At 40.1% G+C, this 18,915-nt stretch overlaps 1 protein-coding gene across 1 annotated transcript in view; it reads right to left on the bottom strand.

The window, feature by feature from the left end:
• The window catches only part of ERC1 (ELKS/RAB6-interacting/CAST family member 1), a 3,640,161-nt gene that overhangs the window by 2,907,319 nt on the left and 713,927 nt on the right, over positions 1 to 18,915 (bottom strand). The window contains exon 8 of the mRNA XM_044087500.1: positions 12,834 to 12,867. Coding sequence (XP_043943435.1) covers positions 12,834 to 12,867 — 34 coding nt within the window. The remainder of the gene's footprint in view (positions 1 to 12,833; positions 12,868 to 18,915) is intronic.

The following is an 18,915-nucleotide window of genomic DNA, read 5'->3' as shown; positions in this document are numbered from 1 at the left end:
TGGTCACTGTTCTTTGCTTTAAAAAAAGTTTTAAATTTGTCCCTATGTTTAATACAGACACTGCTAAGCTGTTAATTAATTTAGAGCTTTACACCTGGAAACTTAATTTGACTTTTTTTTGATGGTGACACTGGTTTGGACAGTGACAAATTTGTTAAAAATGAAAAGAAAAAGTATTTTCATCCCACCTCCTAATCCCCTAATCCAGTGGTTTACTTATTTGAGCAGATTTGTGAAGGTGAACTAAGGAAATTAAAGGCAAATACCCATAAGATTGGTAATTTACAACCTGAAAAATGAGCTTGTTTGACTGAGTTAATTTCCAATAAGGCTCAGGATCATGAAACCAGACAAGGGAGGGGGTGTTGTCATTATAAACTACTTGAACTACTCATCTAACAAGTTTGAAACTTTGAAAAACAGCAACGTCTATTCCAGGGTTTCCAATAATGAGATCAATGTTGCCTACATGAAAATCGATTGGTGTGTTTGATTTGTATAGTCAAGGGATGATTAAAATTATTGAATTGGATTTTTACACAGTGGAACCTCCAATGTTCCGTCAATTTTCGGCATACCTAAAATACACAAAAATGAATATGACCCTCCATTTAGACCTACTGTGGCAGCAATGGGTTCAAAAACTGAACCTCTTGCTGCCTATACTGATTTTCACTGTCAACACACATTTAGTGGAAAATCCTACATCTTACGTGACCTCTTGGCATTGTTTGGATGTTTTAAAAAATATAGGTTACAAAGGTGATTATTTTTGTAACAACTGAATGTGAATTTATTCTCTGTTATACCTCATGTGATTGGCTTTACTTTTTCCGAAATACTCTGAATGAAGTAGAAGGTCCATATAATATGAAAATCAATCTTTTAGTTGAGTTAATGGACTTAGTTTTGAATAATAATTTTATATTTTTTAATGGGGTGTTTTTTGACAAGTTTCAAGAGTATCTACGTGTGCAAAATGCACCCCTATCTATGACAACCTGGTTATAGCCAAATGAGAAAGGCGTTATGTATTTTCCTCTCCATATATGCATCATGTGGTGTCCTATTTCAGATTTTTGGATGATATCCTTACATTATGGAAAGGTGAATCTGAGGATATACCAAATTTAATGATTTTCTGAACAGGAATTCCACTTTATGAAAATGTACCTTTAAGGTACAATCACAGGCGATAGATTATTTGGACACTTATTTACACAAAGATCCATTAACCAGATCTCTAATTTTCAATATTTTTTGTAAAAATTCAAATGCCCTTTTGCACTTTGAAAGTTGCCACCCTTATTATCAAAAAAGTGTGTGGTAAAGGGTCAAATGGTATGTTTATTTAGGCTGGAAAGTGATGACAGCAACGTTATTAATGAAATGGCAATTCTGACTGAGATGTTGAAAGATAGGGGATTATCCAGTAAATTTATTACATAATATTAAAAACGAACTAGTGAAAAATCGATATGCGAGACTTGCACCAATTTTAAAAGCTGGTTTTCCTTTCAGTCCATCAAAAGAGAGTGACATTTTCAACAGGTCAGGATAGAAAAGGTGCAATGATCATACAGTATCAGTCATGATACAACATCTATAGTTACAGTTCTTAATACCTATTGGAATTTAATGTTCCCCCTTTGAGTTAAAAGAAAGTACAGTTGTGTAGACTTACCATAAATGTAGATGTTCGAGTGCATTCACTGTTGCAGTCATTACATTTGGGTAATCTGCTGGCAGGTTGTCCTCAGTCGGCCTGAATTCCAAAGTCTTGGGTCCTAAGTCGGTTGCTGTCTCCTCTTCCATGACGTCAGGGGTATAAAACAAGCAGCCGATGCCATTTTCTTTAGTTTTTCTTGCCCCAGATGTCAGGTGTCCCCAAAAAGGTAGCAAATATATATATATATATATATATATATATATATATATATATATATATATATATATATATATATATATATATATATACACACACACACACACACACATATATATATATATATATATATATATACACATACACATATATAAAAAAATATATATATATATATATATATATATATATATATATATATATATATATAAGCAAACAATATATACATGCATCAATACAAACTTTACCTTCATCTACAAGCAAATACACCACATAGGTTTTAGAAGATAGAGAAGGAAAGATAAACTTCAGAATGAAAGGGGGATGGCGGGCGGGTAACCTGGACTGCAACAGTGAATACAGTCGAACATCTACATTTATGTTAAGTGTACACAACTGTACTAACGGTTCTGAGGAAGACTGTGTACTACAGTTGAAAGCGCTTAACCTGTACTTTTACCTTGTGTGGATTTATTAAATTTTATTATCCTATCCTGGTGTACGAGCAGTGTGTTCTGGTGTACATCCATCTGGACTGTGTTATTTTGTTACAACTGTACTATGTTCTTCGTGTTTCACTGTTACAGTCATTACACTTGGGTAGAATCCCAAAGCTATGGATGGGAGGCTGGATCTAAACAGCATTAGGGGCGGCTATAAGGCCCTGCAGAACTGCAGCGGTAAAGCCTGCCCTGGAATTAGAGTAGAGAAGCAAATGATAACGCTTTGTAAAGGTATGTACAGAACTCCAAGTAGCAGCCTCTAGAATGCCTTTGGTTGGTACCCCTCTGAGAAAGGCTGCTGATGTAGCTGCAGCTCTGGTGGAATGAGACCTAATGCCCTTGGGCACAAGTTTGCCATGATGCAAGTAGCAGAAACAAATGCAGTGGCTTAGCCACTTTGAAATAGTCTGCTTTGAAATAGCCTTTCCTTCTGATCCTGTGGCATATGTCACTAGTAATTGCTCAGTTTTTCTTGGAGTCTTAGTCCTGCTCAAGTAGAATCTTAGCTGTCTGTGTATGTCCAAGGAATGCATAATTCTCTCCCCTTTGTTCTGCGGATTTGGATAAAAGGTTGGCAGATGAATAGTTTGGTTAAGAGCCACACTGGAAACCACCTTAGGGATAAATGAAGGATTGGTCCTCAGACACACCCTGTCTGGGTAAAATATGATAAAAAGCTTCACAGCCATGAAGGCCTGTAGCTTTGAGACTCTTCTTGCTGAAGTAATTGCTAGGAGTAGAGCTGTTTTCCATGATAAGAACTTTATATCTGCAGTAGCAGCTGGTTCAAATGGAGGCAGGGTTAGCTTTTCCAACACATAACTGAGGTCCCATGCAGGTATTGGTGATCTTCGGGGAGGCCTTAAATTTTTGGCTCCTCTAATATATCGCTTTAGTAAAGGATGAGAAAAGATTGGTGGCTCTGTATTGTAATGAGCCGAAATGGCAGAGGCATGGATTTTTATTAATGAGAAAGATAGGCCTTTGTCAAGCATCTCAGTCAAGTATTGTAATATCTGAGGAATATTAGATTCTGCTGCATCAGTTCCTTGTGCTTGATTCCAAGCAAAGAATCTCTTCCATTTATCAGCATAAGATTTTCTAGTACTAGGCCTTCTGGCTTCCAAAATGACATCCATCTCAGCTTTACTGATAGGGGTTGTTTGCATAACTACATGATCAGCCAGGTTCAGTGTTTGGAGCCGATTGTGCAGGATTGTTTTGTTGGGACAGTTATTGAGGTCTTTGAGGTAGGGTCCAAGCTGAGTATTGAGACAAGTTCCTTAGGAATGGGTACCAGTATTGGCAGGGCCAGTCTGGGGCAATTAGTATCATCTTTGGTTTCTCGTCTCTGACGTTTAGTAGGACCTTGGGAAGAAGAGGCGGAGGAGGAAAGACGTAAACTGATAGGTTTTTCCAACTGAAGGATACGGTGTCCACTTTCCATGCTTGTCTGTGATAAGTCCTTGTGCAGAATCTTCTCAATTGATAATTATGAGGAGAGGCAAATAGATCTATGTCCGGGCTCCCCCATTTCTTTGTTATCATACTGAAGACTTGTGGATCTAGTTTCCACTCGTAAGGGTCCATAAGGTTTCTGCTCAAATAGTCTGCCAGAGTATTTTGTTTTCCTGGCAGGAACTGAGCTTGAAGATGTACTTGGTACGACAAAGCTGTGTCCCACAGTGCCATGGCTAGTCTGCAAAGGGGTAATGAGTGCGTGCCCCCCTGCTTGTTTATATACCATATAACCGTGGTGTTGTCTGTCTATCAGTAGTTGCCCTGGATGAAGTAAGTCCTTGAAGGCTGTCAGGGCATTTTGAACAGCTAACATCTCTTTTTGGTTGATATGCAGATGCATTTGTTTTGAGGTCCATATGCCCTGAATGCATCTTCCCACCAGGTGGGCCCCCCATGCATAATCTGATGCGTCTGTTGTCAAGGTTTGGCTGGCAGGGGGTAGAGTGAAGGCCCATCCCATGTTTTGGTGACATGCCTTTGCCCACCATAGAAACTCCTGTTGTAGGCAGGGAATGAGAGGAATCATTGTTTCCCGACTCTGACAATGTTGACTACATAAACTTTTTAGGTACCATTGAAGTTTCCTCATATGCAGTCTTGCATATGCAATCAGTAGGATGCAGGATGCCATGATCCCCAAAGCCTGCAGAGTTTGTCTTGCAGATAACTGGGTTTTTGTTGCCATCAGTTTGAAGTAAGTAGTCAGTTGCCTTTGTTTGTCTGGCGTGAGGAAAGCCATCTGGGCAGATGTATTCAAGCTTGCACCCAGGAATGTTATCTTTTGAGAGGGTACCAGTTATTTCTTTTCGTTTATTGTGTACCCTAGGCATGTTAGAAGCCTTTTCACAAACGCCAGGTGCTGAAGAAGAATTTCCTTGTTCTCTGCTTGAATGAGACAGTTGTCCAAATATGGATATATTTGTATAGTTCTTTGTCTGCAAAAAGCAATTACTGGTACCAGGCACTTTGTAAAGACCCTGGGCGCAGAAGATAAGGCAAAGGGCAGTGCAGAGAATTGGTAATGCATTAAGCCAGCCTTGAAACTGAGGTATCTTCTGCAAGATTCCCTTATTGGGACATGTAGGTATGCCTCTTAGGTCTAATGTCACCAGCCAAGCATTCTTGCCCAGCATGGGCAGAAGCTGCTGCAAAGTCAGCATGGTGAATTCTGGAATGTCCAGGAATGTGTTCAAAATTGATAAATCCAGTATTGGCCGCCAGGCCTTGTCCTTTCTGGGTACCAACAAAAGTCTTGAGTAAAAACCTTGTCCTTTTTCCTGTTCTGGTACTGGCTGAATAGCCCTCATATCCATGAGGGATGTAACCTGTTTCTGTGCCTCTGTCCATTGATTTTTTGGCAGATCCAGCCAACAGTTTGCCATTGGCAGAGTATGGAAATAGAATCTGTATCCCTGTGATACTATGTTTAGCACGCACTTGTCCTGGGTTGTTAACTGCCAATTTTGAGCAAAAAGTGCTACTTTTCCCCCTAAGGGTGCTGCTAAAAGGTAAGTGCTTGGTGAAGGCAGAGGGAAGTCATTGGGACTGTTTTCTGTAGGGTCCTGATCAGGAGAAGAATCAGAAGAAATAGAAACCTGATCTGAAGATTCCTAATCAGTGTCTTGCCTAGGCCTCTTATCAGGAGGGGGATGGGAACCCCTGATCAAGGTAATAAGGTCTTCGGCCATTTTGATCATCTGTTTTTTAGGCATAGCGGCCTGTGCACATGGCTCATATGTCAGTTTTTTAGCTTTAGTAGTTGCTTTTGTCTTTGGTTTTGCGGCTGTCATGGGTTTTATATAAAAATGTTGAGGCCTGAATACACCCTCAGAAGCCGGTGCCTGCTCAGCGGCTCCGGAACCATCCGAGGGAGAGACATCCATGGGTACAATACTTTGAGTATCGCGAGGCATGCCAGACTCCACATGGGTCTCGGTAGGGGCCTGCGACTTGAAAGTAGCAGGTATCAGGGGCTGCGAAAGCGCCTCACTGAGTACCGGCGAACCGGCGACTGGCTTAGGAGAAGCTTCATCATTGGTTTTGGACCTCGACGGTCTGGCTCTGTCCTTTCCTTTGCATTTTTTGTGTACACCGGTAGTCGGATTGCTATATGACGACATTTCAGGGTAGTTAAATCTGTTTCCAAAATATTTTGTGGTAAAAATATACTGACGCTTAATAGTGCATTGGTTAAATCTAGCACAAATTTGACAGCCAGGCATGTTGTGATCAGGGCCTAGACAAGGAATACAGTATAAATGGAAATCCTTATGAGGTATTTGCTTCCCACAAGTAATACAATTATTAACTTTTTCTGACATAGGTATGGAGCAAGAAAAAAGTTTCTCCAATGGGGTACTTAGCTTTAGTGAAGACTTTGGTTCTGAAACTCGAACTCGAAAATTTCAGGAGTCGGCCGACCGGCACTTGCGAATTGCTTCTGCTTTGGGCATAGAGCGGCAAGAAAGACTAAAGAAAATGGCGTTGGGTGCTTGTTTTATGCCCCTGACGACCTGACGTCATGGAAGAGGAGACAGCAACCGACGCAGGACCCAAGACTTTGGAATTCAGGCCGACTGAGGGCAACCTGCCAGCAGATTACCCAAATGTAATGACTGCAACAGTGAAACACGAAAAACATTGTTTGGGTGCAAAAAAGCACAGGTAGTATAAAGTAGGGGTAACAACTTAAAAGGATAGCTTGAAAACAGTAATATAGGACAAACAGGTTTATTTAAGTCTACTATGTATAAATGTGAAGCTTGTAACTTATACAAGTACATCAATGATGGACCCTATGTTATGGTTTTTGGATACAATAGCTTGATCCAATGTCCTGGACATTGCAACTGTAATGCCAAAATGGTAGTTTACCTGGAAACGTGCTCAACATGTCAAGCATTCTATGTGGGTAAAACTACAAGGGAAATTAAAAGAATGCATAGGGGAGCATGTCAGAGATATTAAAAACAAAAAGAAATAAGCAATGCACTTTATATGTACTCAAAGGAATGTAACAGCTTTAAAAGATTCCTATTTTTTGTTATCGGAATTAACCAGACAAAATCGCTCCACTAACTAAGAACGGCCATGCAGTACCACCCACAGAATCAAGAAAGAGCTACCAATCTGTCAATACTTTCCATGTCCGGGCCAGGTGAAGTTTTCCGTGTTGAGTCAAATTAAGCCGCAAGCTCCACTTTTGGTGGTGCCCTTCTGTCAATTCCTTTAAGTGATAGATAAAAGCAGAGAATGACGATGGGGGAGTGATTTTGACAGTATTTTATAAACCAAGGAAGTTGCTCGACAGCTGAGGTTGAACGCCAAGCAAAGAAACAGGCATTAATGATCACTGTTCTCTTTCAGGTGTCTTAAAGTGAAGGGCACAAAATATTTAAGTGTTTTTAGTTTCATTACTTTGAATAGGTATCTGATAGGTTTTGTAGGTTACGATTGCATATGCATCTACCATACACACTTTTAATATGTTTAAATATTTTTTATTATGTTTAAATATTTTTTATTATGTTTAAATATTTTTTATTGTTTACTGCTGGTTTAAATGTAAAATTAAATGTCTTTGAACATTTTCCATTGGTGGCAAAATAAGATATATTATGTTTTAGCAATTTATGCCAATGGGTAGGTTATTATGAGGTTTTATAACATTTTAAAGTTTATTGGCTTCTGGTGTGTGTGTGTGTGTGCATGTGTGTGCGTGTGCGTAATTTACGAGGGGTGAAAGCGCTATGTCTAGGTTTCTTGTCAATAAAATTGTCACCTATTTGCTCTCATAGTCCGGTAGTGCTTTCGTTTTTAATTTAATTTTAAATAACCTTTGAGACCTCTGGCAGAAAATCCAAGAAGCTATAGTGACCTTAAATGAGTAGCCAGGGCAAAAGACGAAGCTGGTTCTTGCCTCAACTTTGGGGGGGGGGGGGTGCAAGATTCTTCTGGCTCACATACACTGAATCTAGAAATGCTGCTGTTGTTAAAAAGGGGAAACTTGGTAGGGCAAATGAAATATTATACAACTATAAGAATCGATCATAGTAGGTTACAAAAGACTGGGAAGACAGACTGAAAATGTCATTTACATGAGAACAATGTAGGACTCCCACGTTCAGAACAAAATCTAGAAGGCTTTGGATCTTTGCTTGGACATGTTTGCATAGCTATTTTTATATCCCAAGCAGACTTCAAATAATTTTTCCTCAAGTAGATAGCAAATGCTGGAGGTGTTATAGGGAAGAAAGAGAACTGGGAACATGTTTTTGGGGAGTGTAATGCGGTGGCAGATTTAAAAAAAATTCTCTGGAGTACTCAAGTCAGAAATATTTGGTTGAGTAAACAGCTGTAAAGTAAATCATTCTTTTGAGCTGGGGCACATGATGTGAATTAACTAGACACAGTAAGACTTTTTTAAGTTTATTTCTGCTGGATGCCAAAAAAATGCAATTACTAGAAAATAGAAATCAAAGTCTAAACCAAATGAATTTGAAGTAGTGAATGTTATAAAACACAGAAAAAAACTGGAAGAGGGGAATCTTTAGAAAAGGGATGGGCAAATTACACAGAAATAAATGGAAATTTTGGGAAAACTTGCAGAATAATGTTCGGGAGGAAGAACAGAAGTGAGGTTTAAAGGAAGGCAGGAATTCAGCAATTTATGTAATGCTGGATTGATGATAGCTATAACGAAAGAAAATATGCAATGTATAATGCATGTAAAATGAAAAATGTAAATATTGTTTTTTTTCTTTTCTATTAATGTTTGTTTGCCTATGTCTTAAGTCATAATTTAACAAAGGTGTTTAAAAAATATCCTCTCAGTTTTGTTAAATCTGTAGAGGCTCATGTTTACTTGTACATGACATGCTTTGGGCTCCCTGCTGTGGACATGCACGCACTGGTTAACTATGCCTTGACTAGCAGTTCATTAATCACTTGGTCAGAGCAACAACAGAACGAAACTGGAACAGTGAGTATCAGGTTGTTCTGAGTTCTTACAATGAACTAGGCCTTTAGCAGCAATGTGATAAATGATACAAGCTGCTTATGTTCAACATAACTACTTGCTGCACCCCTTCCCCAAAACAAGATGGTGCTAAACACTCGCAGGCCCAGCCTGTATAATGAAATGTAGGAAACTATGAATGCTTGGCCTACAGATAGCGGAAAGAAGCTCTGCATAAAGCAAAATGTCATTCTAAGGGGGCACAACTTCGACATTAAATGAAATGAATTAGCTCATAATAAACAAAAAACTGTTAAAATTACTCATAACCGTGTAGCTGCAGAACTAACATGTACTTAAGACTGCTTCCATCATCACTAAAATGTTCAAATGCAATCTTCATTCAAATGTGGTTAAGGATTCCAAGGACAGATCTCTTTATTCAAAAAGACTGCAATTCACCAACAACTGACAAATCAAAAAGAAAGCCAGGTCAATTACAGCTGCAGTGCTGGTGTTTAGCTTACAATACCAGCAACTGTAAAGCACTTATAATTCTAGATTAGAATTATCAGAGGTTGTGCTCACATGCTTCATTTTCTGGACAAATCTGATGCAGAATAGGAGACACTGATACTTCCAATAGATTTGCGGCCTATTCAATAGATTCTCTGACCAGACACCTCACACTAGCCTTTGGATACCCCTTTGGAAAGTCACACCTCAGACTCTGAGAAGCTCCAGACGGATTAATCTGACCTGGCAGTGTAACTCAAAGGGAATGTTTAGAGGGTTGTGTGCACACTACATTTACCCTTTCTTTACGGAAACAAAGAAAAAAACAGTTTTATCTCACCTTTTTAACTTCTCAGTCTTTTATGCCTCTGCACCAGTTCTTTCTGTTATAGCAATGATAAAATATAAGTGCTCTCCTTTGCATTTTGTAAAATCATTCACAATGTGCATGGTCTGATGCATCTGAACAGCACATCTACTGCAAATGAGTTATCTCTACCTTCTGAAATCACAGCATTAAATGACAAGGTTTACTATCAATATCACGACATTTACAAAAAAAAAAACCACAGTTAACATTGAAAGTCAACACTGAATTCCTGCATATTAAGTAGGTGAAATGTCAAATCTGATGAATGAAGTCAACAGATGAGACATTTTCCCCGAATATCAAAAGTGAAGTCCGTACAAGAGCAAAGGTAAGCGTAACTCCTACACTGCAATCCACATTTTTGCTCTCCCTGCAACCCCCACACCCCCTGCAAACTATATATTCCAATTACAAGATCGCACTACAGTGAGGAAAGGGATAAATTTCCGAATACGCACTGTACCACGATCTCTAGTCAGAACATCGAGTACATATCAGCGAATGCACAGTGAGATTCACTAGTATGTACTCTCGCACAAATGACATTCGGAAACAGGGGAATCTGCCAGCTGCCACATGACATTCTCATGTTCCCCGAGCCTACATTTTACATTTTCATAGTAAACCACATGGCACTTAAACTAAAATATACAGCACAAAATTCTCGTCTAGTGTAATGGTGACTTGCTAATTATATCTTGGCTGACAGGAATATAATGCTTCTACGATATTCATGACAACAACTTAAAGGTGCTGAATAATCCTTTCAGTGTAGTCCTCGGCTTTGCTCAATTAAGCAAGCTTTTTTTTTTTTTTTTTTTTTTTTTTTTAAAGGTACGAGGAATTTACAAGAGCAGGACTTTTTTCAATCTCACCCCCAGTTTAGGCACAAATACAAGTGGAAAGCACTCGGTAAACCAAAAGAAGAGTACAGCCAACAAGCAGTAAACATTGGATAGTAAGGATATCAGTAATAATACTGCAAAAAGATAGGACAGAATCCACTAACTTCCTAAAGCTTGGAATTACTATTTAATACAGAAGAGCAGAAAAGCTTGGCCACCTGCTACTGTGCAAAGCCAAAAACAGTGACTCAGTTAAGTTATCTTATCATACTGTGAAATAATTAGCAGTAATCACCCCAAAACACCCCAAAATGCAATTTGATAGAATGAAGGGGAAAAATTCACATAGCATCTAGTTGCAGTGTTAAGATATATGCTCTCACAAGCACACACACACACACACACACACACACACACACACACACACACACACACACACACACACACACACACACACACACACACACACACACAAACAAACACACAAACAAACACACAAACACTTCACTCACTACAAAAAAACTACCAAGCTAATGGGTGCGTAAAACCCAAGAATAATACAAACATTAAGAAATATAAGACTATGAAGGAAATATGATCAGGCAAAATTTTAGACAACATTTGGCAAGCAGTACATGTCAAAGTAACTTCTGCGAAAAACAGCTGGCACCTGTGATCTAAACAAGTTTCTAAAAAGTCTACTAACCAATTATTAGAAGATATTCTGATTAAATGCAGCATACATATATAACATATGATCTACTCAGCAACCAGCTTGAGAAATCATCATCATCCTACTACATAGAACAGGAACATAAGCCTAAAAGATCAAAGTTACCTGCTAATTTTTCTTTCCAGCCCTTGCAGACGGTACGCATCTCAAAGATTAAGCTGTACACTATAACTACCCTATAACCCAAAGGATTTAATATAAACCAATTTAACTAACCCAATACTAACACTTTAGGAACTAGCACACTGCACAAATGATTTAAAAAGGGAAATAAAGCAGGCAACATGGAGAAGTAAAATAACGAGAGGCAACAGCAGCAAAGGGAGACTTCCAGATGATTAACGATATAGGGCTACAAGGAAGTCATCTAGGGTGATTAAAACAGCTAAAAGCAAAGGTGGAGAAACACCTGTCAAGGAATACAAGTTAAGAGAGGCAACATGCGTGAGTGTCCTACATGTCTTCCCATTTTTTTTTTTTTTTTTTTTTTTTTAAGGACAATACATCAAGGAAGAGCCAAGATCTGTAGACTATCCTTTTGAGTCTTGGGCATTACACCTTTATCATCTGTAAATGATGCTATCCACTTTAAGTGACTATTGTCCAGTGTGCAATGGAGCAGCTCTCTAACTGTGAATCTGATTGGGTTCAAGTCAGCAAACATGCTTCTTACACAGAAAAAGAATATTGTTCTCTGCAGGAGATGAGGGACCAACTACTTAAGGTGGAAGAGCTTTACTATCTTGAGAGGGTCCTGTAAATAGGGAAGAGGGGTCATGACACTGCCCAGCAGATGCAGTCAGTAAGTGACAGGATTAATGCAGAAATGTTACCAGACTGTGAGGATAAAGCAAGAAATGAATCACAGGATACAGTTCTTGCTCTCATTTTACCAGTTAATCTAGGTCTCCAAACTTGCATGTAGTCATGAGCTTTGCAAGGGGATCAAAAAGATGCACTCGCGGATACAATTGACCAAATGAGCCCCCTCTTCTAGGCTCTCTTGTCATTAAATAAGAGGACCCAGCAACCTGTAAAGATATCTGAGAACACACTAAGCACCTTTATTGAAATATCACTTGTGACACAGGTAAATTTACATTTATACAAAAGTAATCAAATTGCATTAAATTAACATCAAAAAACATACTTACATATTCCTATATATCATATAACCTAAGCAACATTACATACATTAATCAATTCCCACCCCTTTTTTTAAACAAGAAACACCTTCATTAAACCATCACTTACGACATAAGCAATCATACATTTATACAAATGAAAACAAACCAGACCGACACAATCCTAGTTGTGAGCATTTTACATTACAAATCATAAAGACATGACCAGTTGCAAACATTATACATCCCTTTTAATCTACCCAATTATTTTCAGTCAAACATTACACAGCTCACAAAGTCCTGCCTTTTTTTTAAACCTCATTCCTCCCCTATAAGTATTGTTCTCACAATCCCCACTTTTTCCTATGTAGTTTGCTGTTACCCTTTTCTAAAGATCTCAATTCCAGTTGTTTTATCTCTGGTACTATATTCACTACTTCTAATATAGTTGGTTTAGACTTTGATTTCCATTTTCTAGTAATTGTTTTTTGGCAGCCACCATAATTAGACACAGCAAGGCCTTACCATGTACCTTCTAAGCTCGCTGAGGATCTAACAAAATGGTTGGAGGTTGACACTGGGGACAGGGAATCTTGGTCTTCCCTGCTCAGCATGCTACCACTGTGACCCTCACCAGGGCAATCAGGTTATGAAATGGTTGAACAATTCATCTTATAAAGATAAAAATTATCTTGCTGTACTAGATGAAGAGGAATGGAAAATTACTGAAGATACTGAATTATAGAAGATAAGAAACAAGTGGAACTTCTGACTGATTTCATATTCTTTACCAGAGAACATAAGGATCATCTATCATCATGGAAAGCCCAAGAAAAGTAAGGATGTAAGGCTGAGTGGGATTCTGCATACACAGTCGTAGAGGGTGCAGGCCCACTACCTAGAGTTTTTAGCAGAGACGCTGAGGAATGCAAATGTACTGCATGACTGAAGGTGTTGTACAATGGTGTCTCAATATGAGGTAGTGACAGCATAGACTCTGAACTGGAATTTAAAATTAGTACTGGACAAGGCAGTGAAGAAGATTCTGAAGGAAGGACAGACAGGTCTCCTTAACAAAAGTAATCTAAAATATTATTCGCAGTGTGTATTTTCTTGTCAAGGTAACCTGTTGCAGTTCTGTGAATCATTACAGTGGAACTGCAACAAGGGTACCCACCTAAATATGTTATTTCTTATAACAGACTTCTTAGCAAACTGAAGAACTTGCAGTGCAAACTGGGACTAAGTGATTGGATAGGCGGCTTAAGAGAAGGAAGACTACAGTGGTGTTAAAGGACAGCATAACTGGCAGGATACCTTAGGGATATGTGTTGGGGTCAGAACTGTACAGTGCTTTTAATTACACTACCTTACTACCTTGAGCAGTATCCTACCTTCACCAAGAATTATGCCACAATACAGAGATAAGATGATCAGCTTTAACAATTGGCTTAAACACTGGTGTCATTCAAAGGGGATCCAGTGTCTGTCTGCCTGGGATGACATGCTGGACAAGCCACGCTGCTTCGCAAGGGACGGCTTGCACCTGTCACCCCTGGGATTCCGGATATTGGCAAAGGCTCTTGCCACCCCCATAGTGCCTTTTTTAGGCAAGGCTCAAATTCTAAACCTACCACCCTAGAACACAAAAAGGGAAAAAAACTAAGGGTAATGCTGCTCAATGCCAGAAGTCTAAATCTCAAAATGCACGCACTCGAGGCCCTTCTCAGTATGGAGAACATCGATGTCTGTGCTGTGACAGAAACCTGGTTCAAGGCTCCTGAGAGCACCCCAGCACTGTCAGGTTTTACCTCATATCATGCGTTCCGGCCCCAAAATCCGGACAATACCAAGAAAGGAGGGGGTATCCATATTCATCAAGGACACCCACACCTCAAGACTGGTGGCAACGCACGATGCATCGGAGACCATCCAGGTGCAATTAACCATAGGCAAGACTGCTCTGCAAATTGTAGCATGTTACAGGCCACCCTCACAAACTCAGGAACCTCACATGGCCTTCCTGAAAACACTAGAGGGGATAAATGTATCACCAAACACCATCATACTAGGTGACTTCAATTACCCTAATATAGACTGGGAACACTACTCAAGCCCAAACACCCTAGCCCAAAAGTTCCTGGAATTCATAAACTCAAATGCCATGGAACAACTAGTCACCATCCCCACAAGAGGAGATAACATACTTGATCTCATCATCACGAACATGGGAGCACAATGTTCAACACCAGAAGTACACCCCTCACTGGTGAGATCAGATCACAAACTAATCTCGCTGGAGGTCCTCATCCCACCCCCACCTGAAATAAAAAAGACCACAGTAAAGAACTTCTCAAAAGCCGACTTCACACTTCTAAAGACTAGTGTGGTCTCCTTTAAGGCCCCCGAGCTGGCGGAAAACAGTACTCAAGCCGCTGAATCACTTACAAATGCCTTCTACCAGCACCTGCAGGACTGCATGGATAAGGCAATCCCAAGCAAAACAAAGACTCTTTGTACCAAAGGCAAGCGTCCAGTCTGGTGGACCCCAGCCATAAACAAACTCTACAACAAAAGGAGGAAGCTACTACAAGATAGAGCAAAATCCTTAAAAGGTAAGACACCCTTGATCACTATAAGTAAAAAACTAAGAGCCCTCATAAAATCATCCAAAGCAAATTTCGAGAGAAAAATAGCTAAAGACTCAAAAGACTATCATAAGGCCTTCTTTAGTATGTTAGAAACCTGGGAGGAAACTCCCAGATATGCTCAGAACTAGTTCAAAATGATGTGAAGATTACTGATCCTACAGACATTGCCAACATACTGGCTGACAGGTTCAGTGCAAACTTCTCCCCTCCCCAAAAGGAGAGATATCTATACCAAACTATTGCAGCCCCCCAAACATCTCCAGCGCCCAAGTGAGAACTGCTCTCTCCAAAGCAAAAAACACAGCATCCATGGGACCTGATGGTGTCCCCGGCTGTGTGCTCCACGAACTCAATGAGGAATTGAACCCACAGCTAGGACAGCTGTTTAATCAAAGTCTTACCTCTGGATACACTCCAGGGAGTGGCGCACTGCAACTGTGGTCCCACTTCACAAAGGCGGTGCCTCCACCGACCCTGGAAATTACCGCCCATTAGCTTGACAAGCCTTATCTGCAAAGCCATGGAGAGGATCATAATGGACCTCATAAATAAAGACATTGGGAATTTGCAGACTTTGGATCCAACCCAGTTTGGCTTTGTCAAAGGAAGATCATGCCTTTTAAACTTGGTTGACTTCTTCGAAACAGTAACCAAAGCCATTGATGAGGGAAAGGCAGTCCATACAGCCTACCTCGATCTGGCTAAGGCCTTCGATACAATACCCCACTCGGGTATCATTGAAAAACTCATCAGCTTAAATGTTAACCCATACATCACAAGATGGGTTGCAAACTGGCTGAGTGACAGAACCCACAGAGTCAGAGTTGCTGGCGCCATGTCAGACTCAAAGCCTGTCACAAGTGGAGTCCCACAGGGCTCAGTCCTGGGCCCACTCTTGTTTGGCATCTACTTTTCCAGTACAAGCAAACACAGAAGAGTTATGGCGGACAAAGTTTGCAGATGACTGCAAACTGGGCCATAGTAGAAAACACATCTGACACAGATATCCTTCAGAAGGGTCTCACAGAAACAGATAACTGGTGCCAGAGCCACGGCCTAAAGTTAAATGCCAAAAAAATGCATAGTCATACCCTTCGGAAAAACAAGGTTACCCCTAGCTACCAAATAGGTGGCAATCCACTGAGCACAGAAGAAGTTATCAGGGACCTGGGGACCCAGGTTGATAGTAGTCTGTCATTCGACACCCATGTAGCTAAAGTAGTTAGGAAGACCTTCTACATTGCCCACCTTATCATGAAGGGATTCTCATCTAGATCAAGGGAGGTCATAGTCTCCCTTTACTCATCACTCATCAGACCAATGATTGAGTACAATGCCCCATTCGAATGTATCTGACCCGACACTTGCAGCAGCTGGAGAGGCCACAAAAGTTCCTCACCAAAAGGATAAAGGGTCTCAAAAATCTGTCCTATGCTGCCCGACTGAAAGAACTCCAGCTCTATTCAGTCGCCTACCGCTTGCTCAGAGGTGACCTTTGCCTAACATACAAGGCCATGTCAAACCCAGATTTGATGAATATGCTTCACCTCAAAAATCTAGATCCATCAGAGCCACAAGGGCGGAGACTTAAACCTCGACACGGCTATTAATAGGACGTGCTGGAGGGATAGATTCATCACCCAAAGACTCCTTATGCTGTGGAACAAAATCCCGGTACATGTGAGGCAGAGCACCTCGCTGGCCTTGTTCAAGAGAAATCTTGACCAATGGATGGGAGATCGCAGATATACCCCAGGGATTACCTCAGTGTCACTGCTCGACAGAGGCACAGCAAAATAACGGGTATAGTTCCCCATACTTAAGGGGTGGCGTAAGCCACAAAACGATGGGCTAGGCTTGCAAATGCCCTCGGGCAGATAGCCTAGTATGAACCTATGAACCTATGAACTAATGGAGAATACAACATTTTTGCAAGTACAGTGGGAGCATCTCTGAAGGATGGTGAGAAGGACATGAAAAGGTTGTTTTTCCTGGGTGAAGATATGGCAACTGTGTTTTAATGTGAGCAATTGCACGGTGAAAGTATTTGGTGTAAAACATCTCAAGGAGGAAGTAAAAGTCAAATGTATGTGTAGAGGGGTACATTTTAAACTGTCTGAAATGGAAAAACGTATTTATGGTTGAGCTGTCTGAAAACCTGCATCACTGCCAGCAAAAGGTCACAATGTATATTAACAGTCAAGCTTCACAGGTAGAAGTGTTACACTGTCTTTGTACAAGTCACCACTCAAGGCCTTTGACAGAGAACTGAATTCATTTTGGAGGCCGTACAAAAACAGACAGCAGTGCCCGAGATGCAAGTTACCAGAAGGATTAAGATGACATAAGGAAAAGTCTTACTGTAAAAAGATTTAGGGAATTGGGGCTCATCAAGATGGAGACAAGATGAGAGACAGGAACATAAGAATTTCAAAGACAGAAGGGATACTGTAAGTGAACAAATCTAAACAGAAGACTAGCAGAAAACGTTAAATATCTGGGCTATATTTTAATTATGACAGACAAATAATTCTCATGAGGAGGGTGGTGGACTCTCTGAATGGCCTGCTGGAAGGAGTGGGAGTAAAATTCACAGAATATTCCAGCGTAATACAAGACAAAAGACAGGGAAGCAGGATGAGAGAAAGAGGTAACATAAAGGACTGCTGCTAATAAACTATTTTAGGCATATGATTTTTGTCTGCCAAAAACCTTAATGTAGAGTAAATAACTATTACACTTTGCTGAGTCTTCCTGATGAAGTGAATGGAAACCTAGAGTTACTGTAAAACAGGAAGGTCTCCTCCCTTTTTTCTAGAAACTTAACTGCCATACTTTACTTCCTCCAATACTGACTAACTGAAAATGTTCTCCAAAATAATAATCTGTTATAACTGGTAGAAAAGCCAAAGTATACAGAAGAGACATGGGGCATAATGAAAGATGAGGGAGAGGGGAAGAGTCTATGGAGTCAGAGAATATAAGAGAAAGAATGAAGAAACTGAATAAAATACAGGAGAAATAGAAAACACTGTGAAAGCAAATGGCAAATAGTGTGGGGGAGTGACAGCATAACAAAGGAAAAGTACGAAGGGAAGGTACAAGGACCTAAACAGAGAAATAATTAGGAGTGAAGAAAATTACAGGAACGTTGGAAGGGGTAGAAAATAAGCCATGAGCTAAACAACTATCACAGGATTAAGATCAGCGAGAATTAAATAAAGCACAGAAAAACAGCAGAAACAAAAAGAACCACAGGAAATATAACCACTGTACAAGACAAGATGAAAGATCCAAGTCACAGACAGTGTAAAATTCCTCATGTCCTAAACCAGAGCATGACAGCATGGTCAGACCACTAGACAGGCTTATGCCCTTTCAATTACAGTGTACTAAAATCTGAACAAGCTACTAAAATGAGTATGTAGGTAGGAGAAGAGGAGAAAGAGTAGAGAGAGAGAGAGACAGAGAGAAAGAGGAAAAACAATCTAAGGGTCACCAGTTCTAAACCTGCTTATTCTGGTTTCATGTTCCTCAGGAGAAATAGTCATTCATAATTTACCTTCCTTATTAAAGGAAAACATTTATGTTGCCAAAGAAACTCACTATTCATATGCAGGATTCTACATAAAATGTTGGAAAGCAACAGAATGAAAAGTGTACAAGAGGTATAGCCCACCCCCCCGCTGTTCACGGTGTTAACATGAACTCTGTTACTGGTACACATCCCCTACCAACCTGTCAGCAAGACGCCAAAAGCACCTCTTTATTCAGATGGAGAGCTGTCATAAAGATGCAAACTCGCCAATATTT

The sequence above is a fragment of the Protopterus annectens genome, chromosome 11.part0, assembly GCF_019279795.1.
Source record: "Protopterus annectens isolate FY-2018-M chromosome 11.part0, PAN1.0, whole genome shotgun sequence".
Taxonomy (NCBI): Eukaryota; Metazoa; Chordata; order Ceratodontiformes; family Protopteridae; genus Protopterus; species Protopterus annectens.
This window is presented reverse-complemented; position numbering and strand designations above follow the sequence as displayed.